This window comes from Eurytemora carolleeae, unplaced genomic scaffold (genome assembly GCF_000591075.1).
Source record: "Eurytemora carolleeae unplaced genomic scaffold, Eaff_2.0 scaffold396, whole genome shotgun sequence".
Taxonomy (NCBI): domain Eukaryota; kingdom Metazoa; phylum Arthropoda; class Copepoda; order Calanoida; family Temoridae; genus Eurytemora; species Eurytemora carolleeae.
In genome coordinates this window covers 52,679-77,117 of record NW_019396558.1, presented here as the reverse complement: position 1 = coordinate 77,117, position 24,439 = coordinate 52,679, and the positions used below count along the sequence as shown (strand labels likewise).

Here is a 24,439-nt window from a genome sequence, read left to right as displayed (position 1 = left end):
GGGTGGATAATATGAGGTTAAAGTATGATCCTATTACAAGGAAATCATATTATAATATTGTATGGTTTAAACTAGGTGGTGGATTGCTGGGTGGATAATATGAGGTTAAAGTATGATCCTATTACAAGGAAATCCTCTAACAATGACGGGGTAGAAATCAGGTAAACTTTCATCAATTTAATTTCTTCATTTTATTTTTTTTTTATATTCTAAAAAGATAATTATAAAACTGAAGTAATTAATCTCCCAAAAAACAAAACCTTTTTTTGTTTAAAATAATTACAATTGCATGTTAAACCACTGAGGATTGTTTAAGCATTCAAAGTTTAACAATCTCAAAATTTTGTCTAGTTATCTTTGCAACCCAATGTTGTAGAACTAAGATATTTTGAACTATGTATGAGTTCTGTTAGATGAAATAATTTAAGTTTGAAATATCAAAGGTTTACACCATCAGGTTGCAAAGACAAAGGTAATAGAAATTTTGAGATTGTGGCATAGCCTATTTTCTATTTTTTTAAAATGTTTGTTTTCTAGAATTCCGAATTTTGGAAACACAAGCTCTGTGGAGCACCTGGACCCTAGTATGCAATATTTTACTGGATATTTTGCAAATATTGCAGACCACCTGGTCCAGGCAGGATATACCAGGGGGGTCAACCTACACGGAGCACCATACGATTTCAGGTCAACTTACTTAAAGGGAGTGTACGCGATAGATTTAAAATATTTAAGGAATTTTCCTTCTTTAACAAGAAAGTCGATAATCCGTTAGAAGAAAATTGAAATGTATCAAAACAAAGAACACAAGTAATCCATATTTTATTCATTTCTTTTTTTAATTTTATTATTATCTTTTGTTCTGCCCTACTTTGCTTTAAACAGCTGGTTCCATGGATGTTGAATTACTAAAAGTTCCGAAAATGTCTCACTTCTAAATTTTGATTCCAATACGTTTTGGTATTTGTGATATTTACTGACACTAATATTTTCAGAAAAGCTGCGAACGAACTCGAAGATTTTTTCGTGAAAGTGAAAGATTTGATCGAAGGAACTTACAAGGCCAACAATAATCTGAGTGTAATTTAATCTATAATTAAATCCTTTACATCATGTTAACCTTTTTTAAAGTGAAATCCTAGTTTCTACTTCTTTCAGCCCCATCTGATGAGACCTCCCCCCCCCCCTCTTGTATACTCCTCTGCGATATCTAATAATCAAATGTATGCCACGAATTTAAAACGCTTTTTGAATTTGCCTGTTCTGCAAATTACTAAATGCTGCAAATTACAATTTGATCAAAAAAGTTTGATTTTTTGCACTAAAAAAACATTCTCTGTTACTTACAAATTAACAATGTATAAAACTAAAAAATGTCCTTAATCAGTATTTTATGGATAGTAACATTTTTTAAATTTCTTTTGTAAAATTTTATCCACATTTAAAGTTATCCATATTTCTTTAATATTCTTGTTAAAATAGTTTTTATAAATCTATGTTTACCTATTTTACAGGGGTATGTTAACTTACATGTCTAACTTCTGGTGGGGAAAAATGATTTTCAAAACATTTATTTTTCAAGAAAATATTTATGATTTATCATATTTTATTATAGGTTATCCTGTTAACTCACAGTATGGGGTCTCCTATGATGCTTTATTTTCTTCTTCAACAGGTATTTAGGAAATATTCAATTTAAAACAAAACAAACTATGTTTTTTGTCAGATTTAATAAAAAATTATAAATTCTTTACATAATGACGGCAATTATAACTCCTAAAAATGACCGGGTGTTGAAGATTTTCGTTATATGTAAGGACTATGAATGATTTAACAAGCTATAAACGTATAGTATAATCAAACATTTATCATTTTTTAAAAGTTCCGTCAACAACTAAATTATAGACTAAATATCAGACTAAATTACATTTAGTTGTTAATAATTTCTCATATTTTATGAATCTCGCTGTAATCCAAATAATTTATAGAGTCAAGGTTGGAAGGATAAATATATAAGAAGTATGGTTACACTAGCTGGACCATGGGGTGGAACTGTTAGGTAAATGGCAATTAATCAGTCCTCCTCCTCTCCCCTCCTTCATGAAAAGTACATTTTTACATCATTAAATTCAAATATTTAATTTTATTAAAAGTTTAATAAATTAAAATAAAATTTTATAAAATGATTCTAATTCTCCTTATTTTTTTTTTTTTATCTATTTTCCACTTTTCAAAGCACATTAATCAGAAAAAAACTCATTTTGTCAGTAAAATCGAACTTCTTAAAACCTTTTAAAAATACCAACGTAAGTACATCTTACAAATCGTTTTAATTATAAAATTCTGTTCACAATTTCAATCAAAATGTTCGTAATTTTGAAATGATATCGGTAAGATCGATATTATTACTAACTAAATGTTAGAATTTTTATTCATGCAGTTATCCATTTTGATAGATAAGAAACTTCACACCCTTTCTCCACTAAAAACTCACTATTTCTCCGGTATTTGTACTACAAATCACTGCAGTATTTAGCATTTTATGTTTAAAAAGTTTGTGGATTTGTTTTGACAAAGGCCAAAAAAATTAAAAGTTTTTTTTATGATGGGGTAAATTTTTAATTTCCATCTAAAAAAGTTTAAAATATTAATTCATGATTATATTTTATAAAAAACGACAAATTCTACAATTTTATCTTAATAATTCTTTATGTTTCCAGAGCCCTGAAAGTTTTCGCAGTTGGAGACAACCTTGGAGCCTGGCTTCTCAACGAAAAGGTTTAAATTTAAAAAATATTTTACTTTTTTCCAATTTAAGTGAAAATGATTTAGAATTAAAAAATTTACATTTGATCATCATTTTCCTTAAGGTTTTTTTCTGTGTAAATTCCCATAACTGAATTTCAAGGAAAAGTTTAGGATAAAAATGATCTTTTATTTCAATGTACAATATTTTTATTAAGGAAAATTCAATATTAAACAAAACTTCATTAGGTCAACATATGTCATTTAAAAATATTTTGAACAATCTTTTTGTTTTAAATTTAGAAATTGATGTGGGAGCAAAGAACTAGTCCTAGTCTAGCCTGGTTAATGCCACAAGTAAGCAATTTCTATACTAGCGATCACTGTAAAAATCGAGAAATTTTTTGCCATATACTCCTTACAGACTTAGCTAGAAACATGCTCGTTGCATTATTTGAATGTATATGCCTAGGGCTACAAAAAATAATGATTTATTTGGTGAGGTAAAACCAAAGGCCAAGGGGTTGCGACACTTTTAAGGCGAGACTGTCTAAAATCTTGATGACAAACTTTCTAGATTTCTAGATATCTAGAGTTTTCTAGATATCAGTGCTATGTACTAAAAGAGATAAATCTAGTGGTTGGCATATATATCCATACAATACTGAGCATGTTTTACTATAGCTTTGATTTCTTAGAACTAACATGTTTTTGAGCTTTATGTAAGGTCTGGCTAGACATTAAAGCTGCAAAATGATTTTGTTTTAGCCAGCTATAGCTAACATTTATATATATATATATACTGAGGATCGTCATGATGGCGTGAGACATTATGTTTAGTATAATTCTTTTTTAATAAAAAATGTGAAGTTAAAAACTGAAATATATATATATATATATATATGAGCAGAGCTTTATTAAATTATTATATAGAAAAAAAAACATTTAGTAAACAATATTTTTACAAGCACAGTCTTCCCTACACAGGAAAATTTGTTGATGCTCTTTTATAAAACTGGTCCCAATACGTAACAGTAAAATGTGTATTCATATCTCCCAACCCTAGTTCTACTCACATTAACTATAGATCGGGTTCTGGGACACTACCGAGGTCCTGGTTGAGACTGCGGAGAAGAACTATACGATGAATGATTACCAGGAGTTCTTCACAGACTTGAAGGAACCTAACGCTTGGTTTATGAGGTAATCAATCAAAACATTCATTCTGAGGTCATCAGTTTTGCTAAAATCATTTACTTTTTCTTTTTGTATAAACAGGGTTACCCAGAAAAGATATGACTTCCAAGACGACTGTACAACATCAACATATGCATTCTTTCTTACATTCACGGGTCCCTGCGGTTGTGAACGTGCTTCTTTCTTGAACAAATAATTAATTGCACCTTTCAACCCAATTCAACCTTTGGATCGTACTATCCCATACAGGGTTACCCACAAAGGAAGAGTGTAAAGATGACCCAAAAGTATAAAACTATGAGGATTTGAAGCTTGATCTTTAGTTTCTGCATTCAATTGAGTTATTTGATAGTTAACAAAAGAAATAAGCTGCAGTTTTGGCTTACAAGGAACCCTAAATGTAAGAGAACGGACTAAACAAATTCCGTACAAGCATCTCTGAAGTCTCATCCTTGTGGGTAACCCTGTATTCTCTTCCCTCCTTCATCCACTCGTTTTTTTCACAGCTTACAAACATTCTGTCTCTGTACCTGTCTTAATACCCGGCTACACTCTATTCTCTTTGCTTAACTTTGGACTTTGTATTTTAATTTATTTCCCTGTTTTTACTATTTTCAAAATTAAAGTTTGTCTTTTCAGATTAGATACTAAAGATTTAATTGCTGGATTACCTGCACCTAATGTCGAGGTATGTTTATCATGAACTCATTTTAAATTTTCAAAATTAAAAATACCTTTCTAAGGTTTTCTGTCTGCATGGGAGTGGAGTTGATACAACGGAGAAATTGATTTATAAAAAAGGAGAATTCCCCGGATCTGATCCTTCCACAATTCTCAAGGTAATATAAATATTTTTAGTTTTATTCAACAGTTTTGTAAAATTTATGTTAGTAAAATTTTTTGAATTTGGGTCTTTCCCATCGAGATATTAGTAATAGAGGGGGCATCTGAAATTTTAGACTTCTTGTTGTACAGCCATTGTACACAATGACCCGCTGAGAAATTCTACCTGGGGGGATCATAATTCGTAGATCAGTGTTTTTAAGGCATTATTGTTTGAAAGTGAAGCCTACAATATTCAAGCAAAGAAAACAAGCCCATATGATTTTTATCTAAAATGAGAGATGACAAATAGAGAAAAAAATAAAATCCTTCTCCTTGATAACATCTTGCTTCTTATAAAATTCTTTACTTCTGAAATCTACATTGTGCATTAACTCTTAGGAATATAGGTTTCTGACTTTTAGAATGAAAAGCAATTCTGAACTAATAATAGATCTAAAATAGGTTAGACTTAATTTTAAAGTTATTGAAGAACTGAAAACTGTTAAAATATTTATTTTACATAAATGAACTTAACTTGAAACAAGTGATTTTTGAATATAAATAATTTATTGGTTTTGTAGGAGCACCAGTTTTAAAAACTTTTGACGCAATCCATTTTTCTTTACATTTTGGTTCACTGCATATAAAAATTGGGTGTTTTGTCTTCCAGATAACTTGTTCTATCCACTCTTTCCGTATGTTATGAAAAATTTCTGAACCCGAAACATCGTTGTTTACACAATTTTTGACATTACAATATCTCATTGTTGAAAAATATTAAAATTAACTGTCCACACAATACCGTACAAATAGGTGTACTTAGGATTAAACCCACTGTACTCTATGATACCAACTCAGTCATAAGGAAACATTTTTCGACATTCATTGTACAGTATAATCCTAGCCAGGCAAAATTAGGAGAGTTATGCCCGCCCCCTGGTCTTTCCACTCGAAAATATTTTTAAGCACTGGAATGTCTAAAACTCGTTAATTAAATAATGTTCATTTAGATTAACGTGGTTTAAAAATGAGTTTTACCGGTTTTTTAATGCTTACTGCAGCTACAAATTTACCCAAAGCAGTGTTTTTTTTTACTTCCGGTGTGTGTAGTTTTGAGCAAAAATTTGCTTTCAGTGGTGGAAAATGCATAAGCAAGACTGTATTTAAGGGGAATGGAGATGGAACAGTGAATTACCGTAGCTTGATTGGGTGCACCCGATGGGCTGATCAGCAGAAGCAGCGGGTAACTCATCACGAGTTCCCTGGGGTTGATCATCTCCAGGTATATACCTACTTCTTAGTACCATAGACTGGAAAGATCGCATTACTGTCTCTGGTTTTACATTTATACCATAGTCTCATCAAAATAAAAATAAAAACTGAGTCAAAAAGAGGGTGGAAGAGGTCAAACAGTGGAAGTTTTACTTCATTTAAATTTTTAAATAAAAATAATGACAATTGCTTGATTGATTGAAAAGTAAAAATCTTCGTGGGAATAATCTGTGTTTTTCTCGCTAAAAAATGTATGGCTTCCTACTAACTATACCGGGACTACTAACTCAGATTTCATGCATCAGTTCTTAGTTTCAAAAGGGGGTATCCTGAAAGTTGATTTAAAAAAAGGCATCTATTTAGATTCTACGAGAAGAGGAACCTGCGGCCTTTATTAGCAACCTTATCACCAGCATTAACAGAAGGACCAAGATGAAGCTATGGAACTACATCAGGAGAGGGTACCAGACCCTTAGCATGTGGGGGAGGGAGCATTTCAACAGTCAGGAGAGTTCTGCTGTTCAGAACCAGAAATATCAGCGAAATCAAGAAAGCCATGAAAGGCATGAAAGTATGGAAAATTATGGCAACACTGACAATCAAGATAGTTTTGAGAACAAAGAGAACCATGAAATCAAAAACAACCTAGAGAACAATAAGAACCAAGATAACCACAAGAATTTAGAGGTTGAAAAGAACCATAGCAGATATTTCATAGAGAGCAAAGATAACCAGGAGAGCAAAGGCAGTCTAGAAGACGATGAGACCTACGAGATATTTCCAAAAATAGAAGTAATATCCAAAAACTAAAGTTATTATATGAAAATGGATATCTTTACATATTTAGTAAAGTTTAAAAGTAAATTTAGTAAACTCCAAATTGGTTAAGTGGAATAAGATTTAAAGGAAAACCAAAAAATAAAATATGAATGCTGAGTATAGATAATTGACGCTATTTTAGTGAGGGTATTTTTAACTTAGTTGATACTACGTTAGTTCATGAGATATGGAAAATTATCTCAGATGGATATTTAAGAAAGGATTAATATATATTTAACCTTTATATATTGGCAACTATTATAAAAATAAAATATTTAAAGACACATAAAATTATGTTTACAAGATTTGTTGAGTATTATTTTCGAATGATGGTGTTTTAAAACCAAGATTATTCACTATTTACTTTTCAGTACGATAAAGACGATTCAAACCAAATTGCTAATCCCTCACATTGGAGCACACACGTTTTGACGAAAGCATACTATGAGAACTACCATTAAGTATGTGGCAAGTCTCACTACTACTATCTGGGCGCTAGTACTTTGTTCAGGAAAAATGTACTGCATAATTATTACAAACAAACCAGACAGGAAAAATACTGTGATAAAAATACTAGTTTTCTTGCATTGCTGTTTTATGACGTTTCCAACTAAACTAGTACCGAAACGCTGAGAAAAACAGACAGACATTTATAGATGGTAATTCTTAGGTGTCAGCTTTATAAAAATGAAACCGATTAATTAGGATAAGACTTTAGATAATATATTTAAAAAAAGTTCTAATGAAATAGCCATGACAAGCTTTTACATTTATAAAATTTCTCTTTTATAAGCAATTGATAAAAGATGTAAGGAACTTTTAAAAGTTAAAACTTACCTTACTAAATCTACCAACGTCTCAAAAACATGATAATACAAATTAGAGAAGTGACAAATTTATAAAAGATGGTTTCTAGTCAAGAGGTTTAATCAGCATGTATGACCGGTGTTGAAAAAAATGAAAAAATATATCTCCTCCTTTACTGATAATCTTTATCCACGTCGTAATCTTCCTCGATGATACTGGAGAATGCAGACTCCATTTTGTCAGACAGACCAGCGGCCAATCTAAAATAAAAATACAAGGTTTTTAAAAACTTACAATTTGATCAAAACTACCAATGTGATCCACAAAATTTTGATTCGAATCAGGTTCATGAATAATTCTCAAAGTTTGGCAAAACATTCTTCGCTCTTTTTTTGTAGAAACTTTTTTCCATTTCATGATTTTGCAGGTTTTAATAAGATTTCATTAGTTGGCTCTTAAAATGTGAGCTTTATGCAGAACATTAGTTTATTTTGATCGGGAGATAAAATGTTGCGGATCCAATGAATCCAGATACTTTAAGAACTACAGTACTGAAGCTTTAATATTAGAAAATAGGGATCAAATTCCCGATAAAATATGAAAATAGCCTATGGGGGATAAAGGAAAAAATGAGTCTAGTAGTAATTCAACAGATGACAGTAAAATCTCTGAGGTTTGCACTTACTTATCTGCTCTCTTCAAGTTCTTCTTGTTCTTCTTCTGCTGCAGCTTCTGCGCTTTCTTCATTCTCATGTTACCTAAATATAAATATTAGATTGTCAAAATTGAAAAATTGCCAAAAATGTTAAGAATAAACAAGCGCCACAGATTCTAATGTTCAAATCTTTAAAACCTGATTTGCATACTTTTGGCATTACAAAATAGAAGTGCTGTTAGATCAAATAGTCCAATATAGAAATATCAAAGATTTACACGTTGCAAAGATATAGGGATTATAAATTTAGAGTCTGTGGCGAGTATTCAGCTGCATCGTGCAATTTGTCTCTCCTTTGTACCTCGTCAAGCTTACCTTCAATTTTAAAAAGTGGATCTCCCTCTCCTCCATCCTCCTTCCCATCCTTCTTCTCCTTCCTCTTTCTAGTCTGCATCTCTATACCCTGGGGGAGAATATTCTCTGCATTCTCCTTCCCCTCCACACCAACCTCAACCTCGTCCTCATCCATCTCATCCTCCTCCTCATCCTCCCCTTCTCCTGCAGTCTCGAGGATACTGCTGGATTCAACCTAGATATATACGCTGTCACAAAAAGTAGAAAGATCCTGTTAATTCAGATGAAGCTATAAGCTGCAAGGTCCTAATTCAATGTGCTATAATCATGTGTCATAGTCACAAACGTGGACCCCCCCCCCCCAAAAAAAGAAAAGAAAAAGGTAATCTCGTTTTCTCCATTAAAAAGTTATTAGCTCAAAAATAGAGACAATAGACTGTGTACATTCAAAAGTATTCACCTGAACAATGTCACTTGGTTTAATAATAGGTAAAGTATCCATCTCCTCTGTCTGATCAACTTTATCCAAACTAAACTCCGCCGCAAATTGAGAAACAATCTCAGCCGCCATGTTGGTCTCCGCCTGCTCAGGAGGGTGAGTAAAGTACTTGATCTTCCCTGAGTTCCAGTCTCCAAGAAGTATTCTAGCCGCCTTTTCTCTGTCTGGAATACCACCACGCTTGAGTTTACCCATCTGAGAGGCCATCAGGGCAAGGAACTCGGAACAATCCTGACATACACAATATAATTAATGAATAAAAATAGGAACAGATTTTTGACAGCTAAAACTTGTGATGCGGATATCCCTGAACTCCTCTTTCGTTAATCTACAAATTATTCAATCTTTAATTTGATAGTGTCTAACATTTTACCATATATAGTATAGTCGGAACCCAGCATGGATATCCAAAAGAGAGGATTAAGAAAATCAGAAGTGAATATCGAGATTAAGCGAGCGGGATTAAGGGTATCAGTACAAGAGTTTCCAGCTCAGATCATAATAAGAAGATTACTTTCAGCTTCAAATTGGACAAAATCCAGGGGTATACATTTTTAGATAAGGTTTACCTTAAAATGTCCGATCCCGTACTGGAGCATGAGATGGTTTCTTGGAACTCTGGCAAGAATTGCTAGAACAGGAGTTACAGGATCATCAATATTCTCAACCTACATAAGTAAATTTTAATAAATTATTACAATATCATTTCAAATACGTTTTACCAGGGATCTAATTTAATGAATTTGAGCTACGCTGCTAAACCACCTATACTGCCGGTTAAAATTACCGATTCTAATTTAAAGATAAAATGGAGTGACCGGCTATGTAAGGTAGTTGAACAGAGTATGCAGTGTTATAGAAAACTTCTTTCGGATTCATTTGAGACATATTACAATTTTTAAAGATCGGTAAATCCTGAGTTTAAGCGAAAATTCGATGTTCAAAATTCCTACTTTGAGGGTGGATACGCTTTCAGAATAAGTTTTTTTAAATTATTAATCAACGACGACATAAAATATGAAATACAGACATGTTGTTTCGGAACATGTTAAACAAATAAAAATTAATTGTCATAATTAAAATAAATAAAATATATTTAATTTTAATTTATTTTACGCGTGATTTCGAGGTTTTTTTGGGCGGTTTTTTGGGAAAGGTTTAATGGTGTGCGGCATTATTTTCAACTGCTCTGCTCACTACCCACAAACCATAATACGTTTCTTGCGAAATTTCGTTTTCTGTTTCGTTTCTGTACCGTTTCTGTTTCTGTTTAGTTTTGAATGTATTAGTATTTTGTGATTTTTTATATTTGCTGTTTATTTTTGAACCCGATCTTGTAAACCTTTGATATTTCAAACTCAGATTATTTGATTTAAAAGAATTCATAGTTTGAAATATCTAAGGTCTACAACATTTGGTTCCAAAGATATAGTGATTAGAAAATTAGAGTTTGTGGCAAAGACTCAATTCCTTTAATATAAAATGCTAGTTATCCATGATACTGTATGTTATTTAATAGTGGAGTATTTTCAATGAATTTTATTTACTGTATATTTTTAATCTTATTCTTTTCTACAGTACATAACATTACACTGTATGTATGTGTTCTCTTAAATATGAAAAACAAAGAAATGGTAAGTATATACTGTTCTCTACAGATTTAGGATAAGGATTTAGTGTTCTCTATACTAGTAAGATATATTTATAGTTCTATATAGAATATTAAGGTAAGTACTAAGTATATACGTATATAAGATTTTTTTCTTCAGATTTTTTATGCATTTGAACATTTTTAAACAAAATTTGAAAGGTTTTTTATTCTTGTTTTACGTAACTAAATCTTTAACAGTTCGAATTTTTTACGATCTTAAACGTTTCTGGGAAATGATACTGGAAAACGTTTCAGTAACGTAAAAAGTGGTTCGTTTTACGTAGCATTTGCGTATCAGGAAAACGAAACCATAACGTAACGCTACCTTACATAACGTTTCTGAAACGTTCTAGAAACGAAATTTGGTTTGTCGGGATAGCGCAAAAGTTTAAATCAACTAAGGTATATAGTTTTGAGTTTGTATTTTAGTGTTTGGGAATAAAGCATTCCACCCTTGCATAAACGTACGTGAATATTTCATTGTGGTTTTTTCATGCATGTTGAAAACATGTATGATATTCAGGGTTGTATAATGTATATTGATACACTGGATTTTTTCGACTCAATTTCGCCGAAAAATGAAATTTGCTCTAATCATTTTGACTTTATAACATAGAAGTTCCGGACGGACACGACAATCACTGTGTGGGGGTGCGCGACGCGATCCGACAAGTATTTTGGAAGATATGGACAAAAAAATGATTTATTTTTATTAAATTAATTTTCAGGACAACTTAGTAAAACCGAAATGCTGGCTTAACGTTCGAAACTCTACAAAATACACAATTATTGTAAAAATCAAAATTCCAAAAATTTAATTGGTCCTGTGGCCGCAGCGCCGGCCCCCTAGCATGGCCTACAGTCAAAGCCGTAGCGCTCAGCCCAAAATTTGTCTTAAACCATATAACTCTAAAATAAAGAAAAATAAATATTTATCTAAAACGACCAAGCTTGGTTTGCTTGATTCACTTCTACAAGAGGGAGGTCTTTCAAATGCCGAGTTGTCTTTAAGACTTCAAGGAGGCCAAAAAAGCGAGTTCTGTTTAGAAGTGCTTTGTAAGAACGGATAAAATGGAATAAGATTGAAAATTGATCTTGACTGTCTGGTATTGAAAACAGAACTAAACTGTTTGATATTGCAAACTGACCTGATCTGTTTTGTACTGAACATTGAACTATTTGGAGTTGAAAACTAAACCAAATTGTTTGGTGAACTCTAGTAAACTGCAGTTCCATAAGTGAAATTTGAACACTTTCAGTGAAGATTGATATTCAAAGTACACGGATAAGAAGTCCTAAGTGTACTTATTTTATTGAGTAAATTTAAGCACAATACACCATATGTGTCCTTTTGATCTTTAGTCCTTTAATATATTAAAATAGTGAGAATAGACATGTCTTAAGTAAACTAAGAAAATTACATCCAGTGTACTTGATTTTAAGCTCACTTTCCAGTACAAGTACTGGTTTTTAATTCTAGACCAAACTTCTGCTGCTTTTCTTTACTTAGACTGAGGAGGAGATTGAAGTTGCAGACAGACAGCTAGACTAGGACCTAGTATCAGAGAGGATAGAGAGAATATCAAGGTTAATCTTAAAGCTGCCAGCTCAGATGTGGATAAACTCAAGGATGATATGAAAAGTTCATATTCAGAGGCCAGAAAAGCCATGAGAGCTGAGCTTAAAGATCAGGAGAAGAGCAAGAAAAATCTTGTGATCCACCAGCTTCCTGAAGCTCCAGAACCTATTAAATCAGGTCTTGAAAGAAAAGAAAAAGATATGGCAAATCTGGAACATGTCCTGCAAGACCTAGAGTCTAATATAACAATCAATGATGTGAAGTTCATATCAAAGTTAGGGGACTAAAAAAACTCAGGAAGACCACTTCTAGTGGGCTTTCTCAGTGAGCATCACAGAAACTCTGTACTCTCCAAAGCAAGAAATCTACAGGAAAAGCAAGAAATTTGCAAATGTGGGCTTAGTTCCAGATCTCACTTAAGAGCAGCGCAAAGATGAAGATGAAATGATTAAAGAAGTTGAGAAGATAATGATCAACTTAGTGAGCAGGATGTAAACTTTAAACTTCCAAGTATCAACTAGTTGGAAGGAAGGGAGAGAAGCGAATGATAAAAGTCAAGATAAAAAACAACTCCAGCCAACAAACATCAAACTACCAGAAAAGGAAGGGTCCCCCCAGTCCCAGCAGAGGGGAACCAAGGAAAAGAATGAACTCAATCCTTGCAGAGAACAGAACATCGGAAGTAGACAGGGAGGGGACGGAGGATTAGATAAAGCTGATCATCAAGACAATTCACCACACTGTGGAGCTATGAAGATTTTATACACCAACGCTCAAAGTTTAATCAAGAAAAATCAAGGAAATAAATATATTAGCCTTTGACAGTCAACCTGATATTATCTGTGTGAGTGAAAACTTGACAAATGCAGAACACACAGGAGCTTACTTAGGTATAAACAATTATGATATAATACGTAGAAAGGACCGTCAGGAAACTAAAAGAAGGATAGGAGGAGGTCTTTTATTGTATGCAAAGTCCAATCTTGGAGCATGTGAGTTTGAAGGAGAATATATGAACAATTTTAACCAGTGCTGTGAAATCAAGTTTAGGTATTCATCTCACTCATATATTTATCTAATATTAATCTATAGACCTCACAATCTTTATAATGGAGAAGATGTTGCCGAAAACAATCAAATACTTATAAAAGCAATAAAAAACCTACCTTATCCATTTATCCTTATGGGAGATTTTAACTACTCTGACATTAATTGGAACACAAGATCTGCTACATCTATGTGACTTTTTAGATCTGGTAGAGGACAAGTTTTTAAAACAATATATTGATTTTCCTACTCATAACTCTGGAAAAACATTGGATCTGGTTCTAGAATATGGAGCAATTGTCCTAAACTGTGAGAATATTGGTAAACTTGGTCAAAGTGACCACAGAATGATCATAACACACATCAGAGGTGAATTTCCTGAAAAGATCACATGTAGTCCTTATATTGATGGAAAAATGATGATGTGGCAAGTTGTAAAGAGTATCTAGGTAACATAAACTGGCAAGAAGAATTACTAAACCTAGGGGTTGAAGAGTCATGGGAACAATTCAAGAATAAACTTGATGAATGTACTGAAAAATTTGTCCCTCAGAAGACAAACAACACTAATAATCAACCTCCCTGGATGAATAAGCCTTTGCTCATCAGAAAAAAAAGAAGAATTTGGAAGAAATTTAATAAATATGGAAGCCTTGAGAACAAGACTGATTTTGAAAATATAGAAAGACTAGTGAAAACCAGATTAGAAACACAAAAAAGAACTATGAAAGAAAGCTTACTAAGGAAACTAAAAAAACCCAAGGTGTTTTATAATTATATAAATTCCAAAAGATCAAACAGAGTAGCAGTTGGACCATTGAAGCATGATGGGGAACTAGTTACTGATTGTGGAGAAATTTGTAACAAAAAGGGGGATTTCTTCCGCTCTGTATTTTCAAAGGATGAGGTCTCAGACACCAATAACAACATTGAAGACCTAACTGAACAGAAGATTGAGGATGTTACAATTACAGAGGATGATATCAAGAAGAAACTAAAGTCTCTCAAACCCTTCTCTTCCTCTGGTCCTGACAACATTAGTACGAAAATTCTAATTCTAGCTAGTGATGAAATTGCTGCTCTACACTTGATTTTCCAGAAATCACTAGATACTGGTACTCTTCCTAATGATTGGAAAAAAGCAAAAATTGTTCCAGTTTTTAAGAAAGTGTCTAGATTTGAGGTTGGAAACTACAGACCTAAATTTCTGACATCTGTAATATGTAAAGTGATGGAGTCATTACTAAAAGAACATATTGTTGACCACCTAGATAAAAATAACCTCATCCACAGTACACAGCATGGATTTATGAAGAAAAAATCTTGTTTAACAAACCTACTAGAATATCTTGAGACGGTACAAAATAACACGGATTTAGGTGATTCAGTCGATGTTATATACTTGGATTTTGCTAAAGCCTTTGACAAGGTGTCCCACAGAAAACTTGCACAAGTACTAAAAGCTCATGGAATCAGAGGAAAAATATTGCAATGGATTATTTCCTAGCTAACAGATAGATCCCAAAGAGTCATTTACAACAGTAGATCATCAGGCTGGAAACCTGTTTGATCCGGTGTGCCACAAGGGAGTGTCCTGGGACCACTATGTTTTGTAATTTATATAAACACTTAAGATCTAGCAGGGGCGGATCCAGGATTTAAGAGATTTTTAGGAATAAAAAAATCAGTGTTTCGGTTCCGGATCCGGATCCGGTCGGATCCGTATCATTTGGTCGGATCCGGATCCGTATCAGGAAACGTTGATATGGATCCGGGTAGCGCCACAAATTTTCCAAAACCATGGAATAAATAAATCAAAATGGTTCGTAAATGTATTATTTACATTTATATAAATAATAAAGTTAATTTGAAAGTGACAACATTATGAAAATAAATTTTAAGAAAGATATCAATTATCATGTTTCTACATATTAAGTCCCTCCTCCATAAAATATGTTTAAATATGTTTAAAGATTTAGACTCCTTTATAAAGTCTGGCAAACTGTTCCATGGGTTTATCACTCTCACAGAAAAAGAGTTTATGTAAAATGTATGCATGTAAATATGCAGTGTGCCATTATAAAGTTCAGCAATTTATAAATTTTTGTTAGATAAATAAATGGATTATAAAGGCATTTTTCTTACCCTGCAATAAAAGGTAAAAGAAACTGTAATTTTAGTAGGGTAAGCAGGGTAAATAGAACTTTTAAGCTTTTACTTTGTTTGAGAAAATTACAGGGAGGGGTAAAATCAATATAAGAGGGGTTGCAGGGGGGGGGGGGGGGATTTTTTTTTTGGCCTTTTTCTGAATTTTTTTTTTTTCCCCCCCCCCCCCTGTCATAAATCCTGAAACCGCCTATGTCCAGTTACACACAAATTTGTTGGTTGAATGCACATCTTTTGTAGGTCATATGCATAACTTTTTATAGGTCGGATACACACATTTTTAAGGCTGGACTTGTTACTAAGGTTGTTCATATGAACTACAATTGCAGTTTATCCGACCTACAAAAGGTCTGGACTCCACAAACTGAGTATCAACCGACCTACAGTAAGTCATGATACACTAAGTTTGAGCCATTTCACTAAATCATGGATCAAATAATTAAAAATATTTGCGTTGTAACAATCTATGTATAAATTTGGCTTGTCTGTCTTTTTGTCTGTTTGTTTGTATCCAATAAACGTCAAAACGGCTGAACCGATTGGGCCCAAATTTTTTGTGGGACCTCACATGACCCCAGGGAAGGTTTATGAATAATCAAAATTTAAAAAATTTGTGTTTAAAAGTTTTTTATTTTTGAAAAATTTTGAAAATGCGCAAAAAAATATTATGAAATCCGCAAACTTTTTTTGTTTTTGTTTTATACTGTACAAAGAGAAGATGTTCAGAGATAAAGCCACAATTAAAAGTTGAAATAGAAGATGGGCGCAGCCTAGTATTGAAAATACTTAAGTATTGCTATATTGTTGTCTTCCTTTTTCATAGTTATCAGGTTACCGCTGTAAGTTTATGTTTGCTTTTTAAACCTTTAACGTTATATATATTTTCCAACAAAAAACGTATCATTAAAGGAAAATAATTTTTTAAGAAGTATATAAAGAAGAAATTGCATCAACCCTAATGGAAATTATAAACACACAAACTGAGGATCCAACTCACAAACTTATCGTACGTAAATAATTTGATGGTGGTATATCTGAGCAACACCCATTCAGGACAGTTCTCTGCTTTCAGCCAGTCAACCAAGAATCTGTCCACTTTAATAAATCACCTCTGATGCCTAATGATTTCATTTTGGCCAGTAATCTCTTGTGCGGAACTTTATCAAAAGCCTTGCTGAAATCAAGATACAGAATGTCTACCAGAAGTGCCATTATCAAAGAATTCAGTGATTTTTCCAGGAAACTCAAGGAGGTTGGTAGCACATGTAAGCATGAATCCATGTTGGGAATATTTAAGAAGACTGTGCCTCAGCAGATAGTCCAACATGTGGTCTAGTCCAGCTCTTATGATGCCCATGATGCTGTAAGCTTACTTTTGCGCCGTGCCTATCATACACTCCTCTCTTGCCTTGACAAGGTTTCTATCTTTAACCTGTATGTCTACTCCTAACCTAGGTACTAACCTAGGTCTGGTGTTCCCGGTTCTACTTTCCAAACCTGTTCTTCTTGCCCACTGTAAAGAATTACTGGTTCATTTTTAGCTTTATAACAACGTCAAACACACTTTAAGAGTGCTTAAATGGCGTCTTTATATTTAACAGGTTTGTGAGTATTGATGTATATACATTATTCAGGTATTTCAAAGATGATGCAAAATTATGAGTCTCAGTGGAACAGTATGCTTTGGAAATAAAAAGCAACCCAAAAAATGTCACACAAGGGGTGTATATTTTCTTGAGAAATTATTTTTTTTTCATAGGTATGGTTAATGTTATTGTTGTATATTATAAAGCTGGCGGAGAAGACAAGATTATTAGGCTGGCCAACTAATAATGAAACTTTATAAGTTAAGAGACGACTGTGTGGAATTTTCCCATACTTTTTCTTAAATTTTCATGGTTCCCTTAAAATTTAAACTAAATGTTTTCTTTGCCAAAATCTATATATCTGTATTCAAAAACTAAAACAGAACACAAATTTTAACCTTCAAATTTTATGATCAGCCCTTCATTTAAGTCGCATCCTTTCTAGGCAATTCTAGTAATTGAGAAATAGGGTATACATATCATGTCATATATGAAAAAACTACAACCACTACTTATTGTTCATGAAATCTTTTTTTAAAAATTGAAAATATTAAATGCTAATATTTCAAGATAAGATTAAGCCAACTAATCTATTTGAAGTAATTTTAGTAGTAATCTCTTACTGAGTCATACAGAATGACATGACACTCATAATTTCTGAAGCTCTGAGAATTGAACTTCATCACCCATCTTCTTCAATACGTTTAGTAAATGATTTGACATAAAAAAAGCAAAAGGTTACCATAAATGTAAGAAAAATGACTGAAATTCCATACAGTCGTCTTTTAAGTCTCATTTTTTGTGGTTTACCCTATACTTTCCAAATATTTGTTCTGTCACAGAGATTAAAGATAGTTTCACCCAACCTATAACATTGAGAGAAACCCTTAAAACTGTAGCACAGGAAGTCAACATTTAACCAACATTATGTGTAGTCCATGTTTTAAAGCAAATAGTTTATTTGTAGCATGAAATTCAACTTAACAAGTGAAATGCATATGTGCACACTGAACAATTTCTGTCTGTGCTTTATGTGCATTGGACAATTAAAAATCATGACTTGTGTCTTAAAGTCGTCTTTCTATTTCACAGTTCTATGGGTTTCATTCAATGTATTAAAAACAAGGTTTTACAAAATTATGTCATCTATCTTATATTTCTATAACTAAAAACTAAACTAAAAAGGTCCTGAAAATCGTCAAATTAATAAAAATAAATCAGTTTATTGACCATAACTTCCAAAATACTTGATGGATCGCGTCGCGCACCCCCACACAGTGATTGTGGAACTTTTATGTTTTAAAGTCAAAACGATTAGAGCAACTTTCGGCGAAATTGAGTAGTTAAAAATTCATTGTGTCCATGTGAATTGCAAACGCGGTCATGTATATAATGATCACGAAAAATTCTGTAAGCTATACTCGCTAAGTCGCTATACTAGTGTAGAAACCATAGAATGTTTGCGTTAACTAAATCAGCTGGTCGATTCTACATAAAAACGTTTCAGATTCCTCGGACCTATAAATATAAAATAAATTTATAATGCAGAAATTATTTCTGTAATAGGTAATTATATAAAATATTATACTTTAAATTAAAAGGAATTTCTTTCCTTGGAAAAAATAATTTTAAACATGATTAATTGATTGATCAAATTGTCGTCTTCATATATGTAATTTCAAATTCAGGATTCATAAAAACAAACTTTTATGAAATGAGGGTAAATTAAAACGTAATTGCTCCTATTTTTTTAACATGTTCCGAAACAACATGCCTGTATTTTATTATACATTTTGTCGCCGTTAATTAATAATTTAAAAAAAAACTCATTCTGAAAGCGTATCCACCCCTGAAGTAGGAGTTTTGAACGTCGGCTTTGCGCTCAAACTCAGGATTTACCTATCTTTAAAAAGTGTAATATGTCTCAAATGAATCCGAAAGAAGTTTTCGACAACACAGCGTACTCAGTTCAACTACCTTACATAGCCGGTCACTCCCTTTAAGGAAGGATTCAAAACGGCGATATGCGGAGTAAACTGAATTTCTCATTAAATGACGACTATTACAAAGGAAATATAAATTATTAGTTATCTATTACGAGTAAAACTCACTTAAAGCTGAAGAATCTGAAAACTGTACCTTGACAGCATTCCTGAGTGCTACGCTAGCATCATTCCTGTTTCCTCCCGCCATCACTAGACCAGGACTATCCAATAGTTTAACCTTGCTGTCCAGTTGAACCTCCTGCATCGACTTAGTTACTCCTATACAGGGATATATTTAGTTACTCATATACAGAGATATATTTATTTACTCCTATACAGGGATATATTTATTTACTCCTATACAGGGATATATTTAGTTACTCCTATACAGAGATATATTAAGTTACTCCTATACAGAGATATATTTAGTTATTCCTGTACAGAGATATATTTATATTTAGTTACTCCTATACAGAGATATATTTAGTTATTCCTCTTTACAGGGATATATTTAGTTACTCCTGTACAGAGATATATTTCGTTACTCCTGTGCAGATATATATTTAGTTATTCCTATATACAGGGATATTTTCAGTTATTCCTATACAGGGATATAATTAGTTACTCCTCTATACAGGGATATTTTTAGTTATTCCTGTACAGAGATATATTTAGTTATTCCTATACAGGGATATATTTAGTTACTCCTCTACAGGGATATATTTAGTTACTCCTGTACAGGGATATATTTAGTTACTCCTGTACAGGGATATATTTAGTTACTCCTGTACAGAGATTTATTTATTTACTCCTACACAGGGATATATTTAGTTACTCCTGTACAGAGATATACTTAGTTACTCCTATATACAGGGATAAACTTAGTTACTCCTGTACAGAGATATATTTAGTTACTCCTATACAGGGATATATTTAGTTACTCCTGTACAGGGATATATTTAGTTACTCCTGTGCAGAGATATACTTAGTTACTCTTATATACAGGGATATATTTAGTTACTCCTGTACAGAGTTTTATTTAGTTACTCCTATAAAGGGACACATTAAGTTACTTCTACACAGAGATATATTGAATTAAATTCAAAGATTGTCATAGGTTATTTAATGAAAATTTCAATTTTTTTTTTTAAGATGGCAGAAGATACAAGGCAAAAACAAGAAAAGAAAAACGATTAACGATTTCGTGAATAATTTTTTGTATTGATCTTTCGGTAAAATTAAAAAATTGCTTTGGGTTTATAAATCAATATATACAATTTTTTAATGTACAAGATAGATTTTTAGTTATGTATATTAGAATCCCACAAAAACTGTGATTTTTTAAACTAACCAAAAAACTAGTAAAATATCGGTACTGAATAGATCCATCTGTTAAATGAGGATTTACTCTCCTAAAATATACACTACTTGATGAGTTTACCTGGAGTAGCTCCAACATTGCAAGCTCTGGATCTTTTTAAACTATTGATGAGTGAACTTTTTCCAACATTAGGCATCCCGACCACCCCGACCCTGATACTGGTCTTGATATCCCGGTTCCTGCAGTAGTTCCCCAACAGGGCCAGCAGGGTATCCGCACCAACACACTTAGATGTGCTTATCTGCTGGTCAATATGCTAAACAAAAAAAGCAATTAGTATTTTTTTTAATTTGCGTCATTTTAATTATTTGAAATTGTAATCCCACTCAAAACTCAAAAACATAGTTGGACTTTCCAAAGAAGAATTGTTGTACAAAAAAACACACGATACAAATAAAGCGCTTCCCGATTCACAACGGTAACTTGGAAACCGTTACCTGATCAGTAGTGTGGAAAAAATGTCGTTTTCCTATGTTTAAAAGTGTTAAATTCTGATAATTTCAATATTTTTCCTGCAGTAGAAATGCGGAAGCCACTTCTGTCGAGAAACCACAATTGAAATCTATCAGTTTTAAACATTACAAACATTAATATCTAATTCACTCATGATCAGACAAAGCTTAGAAAATACCGCTGTGAATTGGGCATTGCCATCTTTGCATGGAGGGTCCCTTGAAATTACGCATACAGTCCCTTTTAAATCTAGTTTTATTTTCCCCTTACCTTCATATTTATTTTTGCTTGTCCAAGTTTAGCAGTTTGTTGTGTACTAGCTTTAAACGCAATTGTAGGATATTCGTTTCTGTTAGAAAGAAAACCTTCAACAAACCATTTATTTTTGAAATCAAAAATATACAGGATTGGTATACAGATAAGAAGTTTATCAACTTTACCGAAATGAATGACGTAGAAAAATCTAAAAATAGAATGTTCAGCCAGAATGAATCAACGAAAGTGATGTTTTTTTTAAAAAGTCCAAACTTATAAATAAAACTAATTAAAAAGTTCAAAAAGGTAAAAAATTAGGGAAAAATGTTCCCTCCGAAGTTTCGGAACCTATGAGGGAGTATTGGATGATTTTAAAATGTTAACTTCTGTCGACAAATAGAAAAAATTGATAAAATATTTGAAACAAATACAGAATGACAGACTAACAGGCTTTCTTTCCTGAGATATTTAATCCAAGCTTGAAGGTTTTCTCTCGGGATAAGATCAGCTTTGTTTAGAACAAGAACTAGTCGTTTCCCTCCCTTTCCTCCAGCTACAACAGCTTGCTCCACCTCACGACATCTACAAGGAAATTATTTATTTTAAGAATGAAAACCCGTCAATCGGTTGAACTGGAAAAAGGAAAAAATCCGGGTTGGTTTACCCTACGAATTTTTACCCCAACTATAATTTGTTGAGTAAGATTAAAAAGATACTGCTTATAAGAATAAGATACTGCCCACTTTCAGATCAGACTAAACTATAAAAGGTTTAAGACGTTTTCAAGTCCTAAAATACCCCCCTCTCTCTCCATAAACCGTAGACATGCATACGTATTTCAAAATATACATTCAACATGACTGCTTGTTTGTTTGTATGTAATATGTATCCATGATAAACATCAGAACAATTAAACTGATCAAACCCAATTTATTTGTGGTAACTCACAATTCACATGACACAAAAGGAAGATGAATTTAGAAACTGCCCAATGAAAACAGAAAAAACTGTGAAAATTTGCATTGCAATTATTTCCAAATATTCGAAAAGTTTATAGAAAGACCAGCAACAAAAAGCTTAGATTTCATCAAGAATGATACCTAGTTTATTTATATGAATTATGCAACACTAGTATATTATTAATGCTATTTACCTTGAACCTAGAGGATCTCTAGCATCTAGAACTTCTAGAACAACATCAGCAGCTTCAACTACTTTACGGAACTCCTTGTAGTAAGCTTTGGCAGATCTAGACATCAAAAGTTCCGAATTGTAATTGTTTAGATTTATAAAGTCAGAGGTATATGATTTTTCATATCTCCCCCCCCCCCACATCCTGAGAACTATTTTAATTTTTTCCCCCAATTGATATAAATATCCCTTAAATATCCCTTTTTGAAGGGTTTTTGGTCAAAGGAAGTGAATTGTTAGAACAAAGAAATTGAATTCAGAAAATATCAGAAAATAGACAGATTAAAAAAAATATAAGCTTCGAAAATTAATTCTGAAATCCATGTAAATAATAAAACTAATCAAACATATACATTAAAAACCCCTCCATACTATAAAAAAAATCCCATATAGACCAGGGCAAGTGACGGATCTCAATCCTACTTTTCTTTGAATTACAACTTACAGGTCATAATACTTTGTCTGTATGTTGATCGGTAATAATAATAGTAATTATTAAAACTTAAAAACTGACCTATCAGTTAATCCCTTATCTACGGCTGCAGTTTGTACTCCTTGACCCTTCTCATACATAGCTGTCTTCTGCCTAGCACCAGCTACTAAACTCTACAAGAAAATTGGTCGTTTAGTTCAACCCCCTTCTCAAATTTATTATTTGATTTTAAAATCTGCCAATAAAATCAATCTCAGTGTTTCAGTCGTATTTGATTAATTACTTGTGATTTCACATTAACTACTAGAATAAATGACTCAAATATAGTTTCTAATCCTTTCTCAGAAGCAATTGGGTTTAAGTATAATGCCAGTTACGCATAGACATAATTGTCAAAATATAAAATTTCGTTTTTAATAATCTACAGAGGGTTCCATTTCATATTGGATTATCTCCTAGATTTAACGCTGAAATACGCACAAAATACTCGAAAAATCTAGTAATTTTTGCATGCAATGTTTGATATTAGGCTTACTACAATTTTTTAAAATGTATTATTCTTTTTAAATTTACGTTTAAAAATTAATCGCGAAAATCGTAATCTAGAGCCATATACAGGTGTATAATTTTCTGTTTGCCCCCTCTACGGGGAAAAGGGGAAGAGGGAAGGTAAAAGGGGTAAAAGGGACGGGAAAAGAAGCAAGAGGGAAGGGAAATGGGGATGGGAAGGGAAGGAGAAAGAAGGAAAGTAAAAAATCATAAAAAAAGCAATAAAAAAACAGTATCAGAAATGCTTAAAAAAATTGAAGTTAACCTATTTAGGGAACCACAACGCTCCATTTTACTGCTAAAATCCCAAAAATTCTTCCCTCCCCCCCCCCCCACTGCCGCAGCAAACATCTTAGAAGTTGGCGAGGACTTAAGAAACCTGTTTTTTAAGTTGTGGATTTGGGGTAAAAATATGAGTCTCACAACTAATATACACCTGGCTATAAACGATCCGAAATGATGTGAGGCACCCTGTACGTTCTGTTCAGCCCCCTGTTTCTCTGTAGAAGCAAATGACCACAAAAATTAACATCTTTTCATTTTTATACCTCTAATGTTTTTCCTTTCAGTTGTTCCATCTGATTCAGTTTACTCTGTTTCTTTAATTCCTTCATTTCAATTCTTCTTCTTTCCTTCTCTTCGTTTCTCTTCTCAACCATAGCTTTTGCTTCAGCTAAAACCTATTAAAAAAGTTTAATTAATTAATTATCAAATATGCAAGTTCAAACTGAACAAAATTTAAAACTTTAATATCATGTTGAAAGGGATTCAAACGTGCCTGGTCTTTAAAAGGACAATCCCCTGGAACCCCGGGATCTTTTTTGGATTTCTTGAATTTTCCCGGATTTTTCTTCATCTCCTTCCTGAGCTTTCGCCCATGCTCACGCACCTTCTTCTCCACTTTGCAGCGCACCTTCGTCGACTGTCTCTTGCTGACCTTCTTTCCTTTACCGAATCTGACACCGCTTCCCATTTTGTTGCAAATTTAAA

At 32.7% G+C, this 24,439-nt stretch overlaps 2 protein-coding genes across 3 annotated transcripts in view; one reads left to right on the top strand and one right to left on the bottom strand.

The window, feature by feature from the left end:
• LOC111705478 (group XV phospholipase A2) overlaps nucleotides 1-7,149 on the top strand; it is a gene marked incomplete in the record, with an annotated part of 12,045 nt that extends 4,896 nt beyond the window's left edge. Inside the window, 12 exon segments of the mRNA XM_023478041.1 lie at nucleotides 76-161; nucleotides 538-687; nucleotides 996-1,080; nucleotides 1,616-1,675; nucleotides 1,989-2,059; nucleotides 2,721-2,778; nucleotides 3,049-3,102; nucleotides 3,833-3,948; nucleotides 4,582-4,630; nucleotides 4,686-4,781; nucleotides 5,936-6,049; nucleotides 6,403-7,149. Coding sequence (XP_023333809.1) covers nucleotides 76-161; nucleotides 538-687; nucleotides 996-1,080; nucleotides 1,616-1,675; nucleotides 1,989-2,059; nucleotides 2,721-2,778; nucleotides 3,049-3,102; nucleotides 3,833-3,948; nucleotides 4,582-4,630; nucleotides 4,686-4,781; nucleotides 5,936-6,049; nucleotides 6,403-6,849 — 1,386 coding nt within the window.
• Nucleotides 7,150-7,767: 618 nt separating this feature from the next.
• Nucleotides 7,768-24,439, bottom strand: LOC111705477 (guanine nucleotide-binding protein-like 3 homolog). Of its 2 annotated transcripts, none has more exons than XM_023478039.1 (13): nucleotides 24,228-24,439; nucleotides 23,998-24,129; nucleotides 22,982-23,073; nucleotides 22,430-22,525; nucleotides 21,736-21,858; nucleotides 21,292-21,370; nucleotides 20,629-20,824; nucleotides 19,342-19,466; nucleotides 9,743-9,841; nucleotides 9,135-9,404; nucleotides 8,696-8,909; nucleotides 8,351-8,423; nucleotides 7,768-7,925 (listed from the first exon to the last, which is right to left on the bottom strand). In XM_023478039.1, exons 1-13 carry the CDS (start codon nucleotides 24,420-24,422, stop codon nucleotides 7,838-7,840), a joined length of 1,782 nt encoding a protein of 593 aa, XP_023333807.1. In that variant the 5' UTR covers nucleotides 24,423-24,439; the 3' UTR covers nucleotides 7,768-7,837. The 2 variants fall into 2 exon arrangements, with proteins under 2 accessions (XP_023333807.1, XP_023333808.1); XM_023478040.1 differs by having other exon boundaries at nucleotides 24,339-24,439.